The 12,602-nt window shown below is 26.7% G+C and overlaps 1 protein-coding gene across 1 annotated transcript; it reads right to left on the reverse strand.

The window, feature by feature from the left end:
* Positions 1-1,927: 1,927 nt before the first annotated feature.
* LOC111038333 (UHRF1-binding protein 1-like) lies at positions 1,928-11,834 on the reverse strand. The gene is made up of 19 exons (XM_022321376.1): positions 11,523-11,834; positions 11,241-11,442; positions 10,673-10,861; positions 9,760-9,985; positions 9,529-9,695; positions 9,313-9,472; positions 8,868-9,233; positions 8,631-8,723; positions 8,358-8,545; positions 8,028-8,268; positions 6,897-7,005; positions 6,532-6,790; positions 6,207-6,455; positions 5,864-6,144; positions 5,114-5,348; positions 4,894-5,028; positions 3,155-3,415; positions 2,760-3,088; positions 1,928-2,691 (listed from the first exon to the last, which is right to left on the reverse strand). Exons 1-19 carry the CDS (start codon positions 11,564-11,566, stop codon positions 2,565-2,567), a joined length of 3,861 nt encoding a protein of 1,286 aa, XP_022177068.1. The 5' UTR covers positions 11,567-11,834; the 3' UTR covers positions 1,928-2,564.
* Positions 11,835-12,602: the final 768 nt, after the last annotated feature.

Genomic DNA, 12,602 nt, shown 5'->3' on the forward strand with positions numbered 1-12,602 from the left:
ACTTAAAATATAAGGTAAGTAAAACATAATATTAAATGATATTCTATTTTAAGTAAGAAACATACATGGACATCCATAAAGTTAGGTATAACGTATACAGCGTGCATATTTAGTTGTGGGAGGGGGGAGTCAAAGCACGTCCATTCCCAACGTCGAAAAAGACTAATATACTATAAACATGGAAAAAATATATTTTATATTTATAGGTATATGTAATATATATATTTAAAAAAATGGTAATCAGTTCATTTCACTCATCAAAAAAAAAATAATAAAAACTATGTAATTTAGGTACCTACCCACATTTTTATTTAAGTTTAAGGTGTACGGTATTTTAAAATTTTAAAATTTTGTCACTCGTTAGACTTACGTTCATGTAGTATTATAAAACCAAATATTCTTAATTAAACTTTTCATACATGAACAGATTGAGATATGTGAAGTATAATAAAATGATCAGTGATTAAAATAATTTAAGAATTGACAGTCCTATCAAATGTAGATCTAATTTTAATCTTTTAGTTAATACTTAATCTAAATAGATTAAGTATTATGTTATATTACATTTAAGTGGTGAATTACCTTGACATCTTAAGTAGGTACCTATTTTTTTATCTGTTGGATAGGGTTAGATTTTATTACATGGACATAAATTAAGCTTATTTAAGACAAAAAAACTCTTCGTAAATTATAAAAAATTACAATTGTTTAAATATTGGTTAAAATTTGGAATAAGAAATAAGTTCAGTACGTTTTTTAGGCTAAGAATGTAAAAAAAATGTTAAGAAATTATAATTAAACCTTAGATCATATACAAGGTAGGTACATAATCTAAGAATTAATTAGTTTAATCAAAATATTTAAAGGTCAAATGTCTTTGGACAGTCAGGTCATTATGTGAATACATAACGAAATAGACATTTGATACTTACTAGTCAATGAAAAATGATTAAAAATGAGATATTAAAGAAGAATATTATAGAAATAATAACAGCAGTACAGCACCAATACATAGCACAATACACTATTTTTTTTTTAGTAATGGGATCATAGAAGAAATTTGGTTTTTAATTACAAATGGAACAAAAGACATAATATATAATAATGCTATACTGTAATTTAATGGAATTAAATATTCTAATGATTAAATAATATAGAGAATTATTTTACAATTAACATCACAAAAAACAACAATGCATAAAACATTTTAATATAATTTTAATCACAACATATACGATTTTTTTGTATTTAATTTATAGTATATTAAGATAAAACAGTCTTATAACAAAACCTACTCAATAAAGTATGAACCTTATATATTATTCATGTATTTTGAAATATAAGCATTTCTTTGTATCGCTTAAAAATAAAAACATTACTAAGTTAATTTAATATAGAAGTTGGTTAGATCCAATTTTTTTTTGGCAATATACTGGTCGATTAATTTAACAGTAAACACTCATTAATCATTATCTCAAAAAGTATAAACATTTTAAAATATTTTTTTCTGCATAATTTAAATTCATAACAAAACAAAACAGAATCATTTTTTATGTAAAAGTATTCTACTTTGGGATATGAAATTAAAAATATAATATTTTTAAAAAACGTATTATAATGGTTTAAAATGATGTAAATATTTTCAAAACTTTAAAATTGGTTGATCGGTAAAAGAATTACCCTGTACATATAATATATTATAAATAAATAATTATAGGATTAAGAAGATGAATAAAATCAGTGAAGTAAAATTATATAACAAAATGTGATGACAGTCTGTCACATAATAGTGTAAGATATAAAATATGTATAATGTATATAGTACCTATATTATTATATTATATGATATTTATCATCAAAATCACAGAAAATACAAGAAATTCACTTTATCAATTCATATTTTAAACACTGTAGTACTGTACATATATTTTTTTTTTTACCTAACTAACAGTGAACTAGCAAAATGTTTAAGCCAAAATATTGAAAACATCATAGCAGCATCATTGTTCCTACGAACAGTTAAAGGTATGGTTGCCTCATTTCTAGCCAGTATAAAAAATGAAATAAAACAGGCATGCGGTACAATCATGTCTACTTATAACACACAGAATTAATGGAGACACAAAATTAATTTATAAAACACAAATGTACTGAGTTTTATGCGTTTCTCTTAATTATAAGATATTTAAATAAATAAAAGATATGCATAAGAGGAAAATTAGGAAAACTGTTCAGTAATCTTAAACTATTGAACTATAACAATGTCACATTTGCAAGTTGTAAGGATCAAATAATAAGTACAATTACTATCGATGAATAGCAATTTATATGGATGTTGTTACTTGAATTTCTTTAAACCTTTAATAATTTTGTTTCTGAGATCAGGGAGATGACATTTATTAATCAGATACTGCACCCATGTTTCCAAGCTTATACTATACTACTACACAAAAAAATATATCAAATAACAATAACACGAAACAACAATATAAATACAAAACCTTGTTTTACTATAGTCATACTGGTGATCTATCGTTCGTGCAAGTAAAGCACCAACACGTACGCTATCTTTTCGAAGAAGTCACTATCATATTAGTCTTAGATTCTTTTAAAACATGTACCTGATCCAACAGATTTTGTTTTTCTCCCAACAACTTACTAATATTATCTTGTGCTTCACTTAGCAATATTCTGTGAATAAATTATCGTATTATTAATAAAATTTTTATGAAAATTAAAAATAATGGTACAAAACTAACTTTAGACTTTTGTTTTCATCTTGAAACCGACGCAATTCTAAATTCTCTTCTTTTAATCGTTCAAGAGTGCCTAGTTTTCTATGAAGATATTCATTTTCAATGGTAACTTTTTTAAATTCTTCCATTACTTCTATTAGCTGACTACTGTTATCAGGACTATCACAATTTTCTTTTATTGGTTCCACACAGACTAAACCATCATTAGTGCGTTTGACTTTTAACCTACAAAGACGAATTTCAGTATCTGTTGGTTTTATGCTTGTTTCATCTTGCAAAGCATCATTCTGGGTTGAACTACATAGTTTAATTGTCGTGTTTTCAATAGTCGCCTATAAAAATAAAGACAATTTAAGCATTATTTTAGATAATAATATTAATCAGCAATTTTCTCAGACCTCAAATGGTAGTGTTTTTGATGGATTTTCGTCGACAAAAAAGTCTGCTAAACTGGTTAATGAGTTTGAATTCAAAGACAAAGAAACATTGTTAATCTTTGCAGTAAGATTATCATTTTTCCATTCATCCAAATTAATCAGTTTTTCATCACGTTTGGGCATAATATTGTGTTCTAATCGAACCATTACCCTAGGTATCTGTGGTAAACCTGCAACGCCTTCAACTTCGTTCCAATCCCGTGTTCTGGTAGTGAATTTATCCTGGTCAATAATGCATACATTTTTATGTAATATATATTATGTATAATTTTCATTTTTAATAAATAATCTAATTTTAGGCGCAACTAGGGCAGAGTATAATAGGAACACTTAACACCTCTAATGTATCTTACAACAATTTGTTCATTGTATATAATTCTAATCCATGTATTTATTATATTATTAAAGTATTAATTATAAATTAATTATTCAAATAGGTTAAAATTATTTTGATTTTTTGATTATTATACTTGTAAGTCATAACTTATAAGAGTAATATAGCAGAAAATTGATAAAGCAAAGTTAGTCAACTTATAACATATTTTATAAATTCACTAAAAATAAGAAATTATAATTTTTATCCTACAATATTTGAGTCTTAGCTGCGCCTAAACCTAAAATTTGACAATGCTATATAGCTAGTCTAATATTATGTGTGCTACTATATTGTATGTTGTTTTGTCGATCTTTTAAATTAGGACATTATCTTTGAATAAATAAAAAACAAATATAATTCAGCTGCTGATAATTCAAATGAGTCTTGAGATCGAAAAAACAAATTTAACCAGAAATTAGTTATTATGAGTACCTTCTTATGCTGTGAAATGAACAGCAAATAATTTGTGTAAGCACACCCATTGCATTCCAAAGGCAAATGATAAAATTAAAACAAAGTGAACATTAAACTCAATAATGGTCATGCAATTATAGTTTATACATTAATAACAACTCTCTTAAATATTTTAAGTTTTCTTAGTGGTGTCAATATGCTATCAGAAGAAGTAAACACAATAACGCGATGTTTTATATAGATATATAACAAACTACAGCAAATTGTAGAGTCAAATACTCAAATGAGAAGAAAATTTACAACGATAATCATAAATGTCGAGAACAATTAGCGTAACGGGTACTTATTTTATAATCTATAATTAGTAGAAAATCGAATAGTATAAAGAAATCAATTACTAATGATAAGTTTTATTTTGGGTTTTGATCAATTATTGTTATATTCTGGCACACTGTGCGCTGGTCATTGTAAATAAAGTTAAAATACATCAACCAAAAGCAAATCAGCCAAAATTAAAAGAACTAATAATGAAATCAATTTAAACAAATTTATTTTGAAAACATTTTCAGTACACTTAATCACTTAAACATGTAATTTCCAAGCAATTCTCTATATTAAATTAGTTTTGATCATTTATTTGATTAAATTATGGACAATAGCCAAATTCTGTTGAGATTTTAATATAACAATTCAATATCCCAGTCATATTTATATTTAAAAATATGCCTCATACGATAAAATTGAGTTATATATGAAAATGAAGAGCCAAATCACTTGCTGGATTTAAAAGAGCAATGTATTGTTTTAACCTGATTAATAGAAACATGCAGCGGTTTTAAAGAGGAAAAATTTAAAAGTTTAATAGAAATAAAAAACAAATATTGCACATGATTAACAATGAAATAGATACCTGAAATTCGTCCCACGGAATATATGGACACTCTTCTGTACTAACATTTGTGACTTGTAATTTAACAACTGAATTGAGACCTTCTGATTGATGCAGAATTTCAACTCGTCCAAATTTCAAAGTGGTTATAGCAATCTAATATAAAAAAGAAATACATATTTGGTACATTACTATTTAACATAATTAATGTATTACATTATATTATAAAATCAAATTTTACCAAATCTTTTCGTTTAATAGAACTTCCAATTGAATCTCTTTCACTAGAAGTGGTTGGTGGGGTTAATTCTCCTCCTCCAAAAATATCATCAAATGCTTCAGAAGCCATTTCAATATTTTTAATGAATCCACCTTTTGGTCTTTGAGCTGAAGGAAACTTAAACATTACATCAGCTCCATCATTTGTATCTATGCTCAAGTCCATTAAACTTTCACTATCTGAACTCATATCAGATCTAAAATGTATAACTACTTATTAATATCATATAGTTGGAACTAAAATACATTTTATTAAGGGGCCACCACACCAACAATTGCTTTCTCTGTTTGTCTTACAGGTAAGATAACAGAAAGGTATCCCTTACTTCCTCAATTACGACTACCCCATTCAGTTTAGGGCGAAGGGGCAGGGGACTATAATACGTATTGAAAAGACAAATATTTCATGTGGATTGACCGGCTAGTTTTTTAATAATTTAATTATTTTGTAATCAAAATAAATGTGTTTTAATTTAACATAATTTCCATTACTTTCTAATTACTTCTTAAAAAATTAAAAATCCTTTAACTATCTGGCTAATTCACAAAACCTATTCTCCTTTACAAAATGTATAACAGGTTGATTTGCCTTACACTGAACCAGAAAGTAGTTATAGTGGAAGTACAAAATAAATTTGTTTCTATATTATGTGTAATACAGTAAAAAAAAACAAATGTTGATGTTTCAGCTCTTTAATGATCTGTTATTAACCTGACTGAAACATTATCACTAAAATCATCTATGTTTTGTTTTCCTGTAAGATCAACTGATGCTCCAAAATTAAACCATCGTTTCTTCATGCCTTTGAAGGATGGTAAATTAATATCTGACGTAATTGATTCTGCCATTTTAATTTGAGACATTTCTTTAACATTATCATACACAACAGATGCTGACTTTTGCGACATAAATTCTTTTCGTTTAGAACTGGCTCCAGAAATAGCCATTGGTATTCTGAAAGCCTGGCTCATATCGTACACGTATCCAACATCCTTTAAGAAAAAAATTAACATTTAAAAAATATAAAACAAAAGGATATTTAAAAATATTAAACCTCATAAGTAGCGGTTTGTATGTTATTGCTCAATTGTGCACTATGACCACTTTGAGTTGCTATACTTGATGAATCTGCCACAACACTAGAGCTTACATCATCAACACCTCCAGATTTGCCCAATGTATCTAACTGAGCGCTAGTAACAAACGTCACTTCAACTTGAGCATATAAAGCAGCAAATACAAATGATCCACTTTTTTTACTTCCCACTATGCTATGTTGATCAGCAACAATATATGTAGCCAGCTAAATATACATAAATTATTTAAAAAAGATATATAGATTATATCATAAAATTAACTGCTAAAAATTAAGTGCTAACTTCATCAACTGCATCAGCCACACGCAAAAGAAAAAGATATTGAAAATGATTGATTTGTATGCTGATTAAATTTGGAACATGACATAACACTGTCATATCACCATATTTTAAAGTCCTGTTGAAAACTTCAGATTTTGGTGTGAATGTAGGTGGCTGAACCCACAAGGTTAGGGGAAAAGCTTCAAGAAAAGGTACTGGTGTAGATCCAACTGCTCTAGCACCATAAAAATCACCCCAAACCGGATCTAATCGCACACACCTAATAAACATCATGAAATAAGTTAATATTTAGAAGTACATATTACATAAATGAGGTATAAAATATCTAACTTATTTTTAAAATTAATATCCAATATTCAACATACCAAATATCCTTAGCTTCGATCCATAAAAGTTCTTGGCTTAATTCTTTTGTGAACTCCTCTAATGAAAATACTGTTATATTATTTGGGTAAGCTCGCACATCATCATTATCTGAACCAATATAATTTAGTTAGTTAAAATTATTTTAATAAATCATATACACAGTTTCAAGCCAGAGAGAAAAAGTCTACTTTTTACATAGCAAAACCTAACTCCACCTTAGGTACAAAATATAAATTGTGGCATAAATTTAATGGTATTTTTTACCTGCACTACATCATTAGCTTATAACCCTTTTCATTATATAATTAAGTGGATTCGATAGACTGTTTTTTAGAGATCAATATAGGTTATAAGCATAACATATCAATGACGTACTATATATGAAGCCCGGATGGAAGCAATGCAAAAGAAATCCCTACCCGGTCCCACATTTAAACAGAAATAAAAAGGTCTATTGTAGTATAAAATACAAATGGGATCGAATCTTCTAAGTTCAGTAAATGATTGAGCTCATAGCCTTTTAAAATAATAGATGAAATTATAACATTTTTTCTAAAAAGTAATCATTAGAAGAAATAAAATAAAATTTTGTAAAATATGTAATTTAAATAAATACATTTGTATTAGATTCAGAGCGGAATGGTTATGTTATTTTTTCATTAGGAGGAACACATGGTAAAAGTATTAGAAACATGGTTTCTTCTCCGTCCTTCGATACCATGAGAAAAAAAAGAAGGGGAACACGTGGCAATATATGCTTTTGGGTGTGTGGTGGTACGGTAGTTTTTTTTTGTATAGTTTTGTAAATTTTAGTAGGTTTTTGTGTTGATAGGGTTGTCACATATGTTTATGTATGTGAGGCAAGGATATGTTGCTAAAAATCTTGGATGGTCACCCATCCGGGAGTTAGCAACACCAACCGGTGCGCACACTCAAAGTGAATACTCAAATCAGTGTAGACACTGTGCCACATGAAGCCACTGTTATTATTTTTATTTTTTTCTATCAGCACATTTAGAATAATTTGGAATAAAAAATATCTTCAATTTTTAATTTTGAAGAGTGGATGCTTTAACAATAATCTACTGTATGACAGGGTAAACTTTACATACGAGCGATTTTTTTTTTACCTTGAGCGTGGTTCAATAATTTTTCTGTCACAGGATGATAATCCCCATCTTTTGCTGGATATTCAGAAGAGTAGAAAAGCGATGCAAATTGCAAACCATTAACACAATTAGCTAAATCAGATCGTGACATGCCATGTTCATTACTACGAACATTACTTAATGTAGCTCTACTAGTTTGTAAATTTAATGATTTAGGACGATCTTTTTGATTATTGCAAAGTTTTTCTTCTTCAAATATAAACTGTAAGATAATATTTGTTTATAGAACAAGACAATTTTAACGGCATTTTGAAAATTGATGATTATTTATTTTGATAACCAATTACTTACTCGAGGCATAATTGCTTCAACGAGAATGTCAAAATAAATCATACTACCTAAATTGTCTTGATTTGCAACATTTGTAGTCATTAGTGATTTATAAACATTCAATGCAAATGTATTTAACCAAAGTACAGTTAAAGTGTCAAAGTTTAATTGAACTGGATTTAATTGTGCATAAAATTTTGATGGGGGCACTGGAAATAAATTAAAAATATTAAATTAAGTATTAGTTAGTTATATTATGACTCATTTTACTATGTAAATCAAAACTTGACTTACAAGGGAATGCAACATCTCCAGGATAATAATAATATGTAAATTCCGCATGAATTACTTTAGAATCATGAGGTAATTTATGTCTTTCTTTATCACCTAAGGTATAATAATAATAATACATGTTACAATGAATACAATCATAAAAATAGTATTTAGTTTTTTACTAACAAATAACCTGCTTTATATAGTTATATAGCTAATTGACTAATTAAAGTACATTTATATTATACTCAAAAATACCTTTGATAAAAGCAATCTGGTCTTGTTTTTTCCCTGATTGGACTCTATATACAATGAAGTCAGACATTCTTAGAACTGTGCAACTGGTCATCAGCTTTGAATATTGAGCTTTTAAATATTTAGTAACATTTCCTTTTTGAATATCAGGTATTTGGAAATTCTCTCTCGTTAATGTACACAGATTTTCCCAAAATTCAGACTGAGAATCTTTAAGCCACTGAAAAAATGATGAACTTGCTTTTTTGTAAAGACCCCAATGTAATCGATCACTATCAGCCAAATGATAAGGATATAGATCAACTTGAAAACAAGTTACTTCAATTTGTATTGAACCACCTTTTTGTAAATCTGGATGTAATGAACGACCTAAATCATTAAAATATTTTGGTTATAACTTATCATTTATACTACACTTCAATAAAAATTCTAAAAAATTATATCTTACTTCCAGGATCATCACTAAGATGAAGATTAATTTTCTGTGCAACAAAATGATATGATGTTTCAATTACATCATGAAAACTAAACAAACATGAACTTTTTGAACTTGATACAAATTTTCCTCTTTTTTCCTGATCTAATTGAGCTTGATATTCAGGTAAACACTACAAAGTATATACATAAATTTATAAAAGTTGTATTAATAAAATTAATTATTTACTTCTAGTTTTCTAATTGCTTTTTTCTTGCGAGAAAGATCTGTTGATTTTTTTACAACACCAGCTAATGAATCTATATAATGGAGAGCTGCTTTCATTTGAGAATCAGTAAAAACACACAACAACTCTTCGATTAAAATTGCTAACTTGCATCCCAAAATGAAACAATCTATAGTAAAATTAGTTTTGAATTAGAAATATACTAAAAACATCATAATTTAATATATGTCTACCTGAAAGCCTCTTCTTAATAGTTAACCGACAAATTATATCATTTGTGAATAATTTAATAGGAGGCTTATTTCGATCATTGGTAGAATATAATTCAATTCGTATCATCTGCCAGGTCAATTCTTTAAATATCAATATTTGAGTTTTCTGTTCATTTTTTAGTCTTGTTGTCTTCAGATTTGTAGATTCCCAGTTAGGAGACTTAGATTGAACTAATATTTTCAAAATCTAAAATATACAAATTAATTTAGTTTGATATTTTATTGTTATTGACTTAAAAGTGTTTAACAATGCAACAAAATAACTTTTTTTTAAATGTAAATTCCATTAATTAATAATCAAAACTGTTTGTATTCTACAAACTAAGGAAATAGTTTCAACAATAAGACAAACTACATACCCAGATTAATTAATTTATGTGTACAAAATGTATACCTGCTTAAAAAAATTGTGAAGTTGATTTTCATTAAAAAATATATTTTGATTTATAACATATAGTATTAAAACATGTTCCAAAAATAAGTAATTACATTTTAAAAACAAATAAAAATATAATGACCTCCAAACAAGTCAATACAAATTAATTGATAAAGTTTTTGAAACGTAATCACTAATGTTGTTACTATAATATTAGGTATGTGTGCATGATAATTATCTAAAAAACTTTTTTTTCTCTAATTACAGTTTTCTGAATAGGTATAATAATTAATAACATTAAAACTGGGTGATTACTAATAAAAATAGATAGGTACTATTAGTAGTTACAATCAAAATAAAATAAAAATATAACAATAAGACAACATAATTTTAAGTATAGTTGCATTAAACTTGAATAGATACAGAAATAAAATGGAATTCTAATTTTTGTATCTATAACTGTAAGTGAAAATTATTTACAAGATAAAAAAGTTTTACCTGAACAGAAGCATGGAAAGCAGGATCTCTAAAAGTAATATTAACTTCATTAATTTGTATAGTCATGCCATCAATAACTTGATTTATAAATTTATATTTTCCTGGTTGCACAGTCTGTACATTTTCCCTCATTGCCATTGATTCAACATTATCACAAGTTTCAATTTCAACTGAAACTTTATCTAAAGTCTACAAAATACAATATATTGTTTAAAATTGATTATTATGTAAAAAAATTATTAAAAGTAACTTTTTTTTAAAATTGTTATTATTTAATATAAAAAATATTGTCATAAAAATAAAATCATATAAATTGATTACAAAAAATTAAAAAAATTAAATTTTTATATTTTCATAAAAATTGCAATTGTCAAAGTCAAATATGGTTGGGTTATCAGTATATCCACAGTAACTATTTTATTTTTAAATCATTAATTTTTAGTCTTAAATGACCAACATTATTAAACAATTAAATTCCATACTTGTTAACATTATGCATGTACACAATGTTAGGTAACTATTTTGTTTTTCTAACAAATATCAAAATATTTAAATTATAATTTATTACCAAGGACATAGGAACTTTCTTGATGGCCATGAATGGAACCTGAAAGAAAACTCTGTCACATTTGGCACTGGTTATTCGTACCCAATATGGTACATCTAACACATCCATTAAAGCATTTTCATCAAGTTCCAAAGATGTCAATTCACCTTCTCCTTTAAATGTACTTAAATTAATGTCTTCTTCTTTCAAGCCTTTGGTGAACCTAAATTGTAATCAAATATTCAATACACAACAAGGTTTGGAAATAGTAATTTACAAGAACTGTTAATTCTTAATACTCACCTTGATAGTTGTTTCAAAATTTGTTTTTTTAGAACTGAAGCCATTTCTAAAATTTCACAGATTTAAATACCTTTTCTATAACTATTATACAAAAAATTTAAAAGTCGACTGACTATAGTCACATATTTGATATTTGATTGTATAATACCATATTAATACAAACGAATAACATTTTAATGTCTGTACAAACAAATTTGAAATATTATATACATGTAGGTACACTATGTAGTAGTAAGAAGTGGTTACTAAACGCCTCACGCCTGTCGAGAAGACGTCGTGTGGACTATGGAGTGCTGGCAACTGGCAAGTGCTATCAATTATCAAATGACTTTAACTTATCAGGTTATCAGCTGGTTAGTTTTGTATTGATAAAAATCGTCGCAACGAATAACAAGCAACCAAATACACTAAAAAGTAAAACACACAAATTAACTAATTACGTACCTAAAGGTTAGAGTATTTAGACGTTTGATGAATCTAAATTCGCGATAAAAACTTATAACAATATATTTTATACCGAGAGATTCATTTATTGAAAAACATTTATTATTCCGATTTTGTAATTATTGATTCGATAACTAGTTATTGATCGTTTGTGCAACTGGGCATAACTATTTCAAAAACTATTAATGAAAATATTTTTACAATTCATTTTCGTTGCAAAAAAACATTTCTGGAAAAAATCATATTATTCACAATTTTTATTGTTATCGTAGTATTTAATTTTTGTTTTGAATGAAAACATAATACCTACAATTTTTATTCTTCATTCCTGCGCGGAATATTTATGATCTTCGAATTCAAACAATATTATTATCTATATATATAAGAATCTAACTTGATTTTGGAGATGAAGGAAACCGGTTTTGAACCCTCATTATAATAATAATAATAATTAACTAATTACCAATTATTTTCATATATTCACCGATAACGATGTCTGTTTCTTTTATTTTTATTTTATAATCGTTGTATTATTTGTATAGCCAAAAATAGTCTTATGTTTTTAAATTAAATTATAAAAAAATAATTTCTCTCGGAGGAAGGTCGGGCAGCTAGTAAATTATAATATTATTATTA

This window comes from Myzus persicae, unplaced genomic scaffold, assembly GCF_001856785.1.
Source record: "Myzus persicae strain clone G006 unplaced genomic scaffold, MPER_G0061.0, whole genome shotgun sequence".
Lineage (NCBI taxonomy): Eukaryota > Metazoa > Arthropoda > Insecta > Hemiptera > Aphididae > Myzus > Myzus persicae.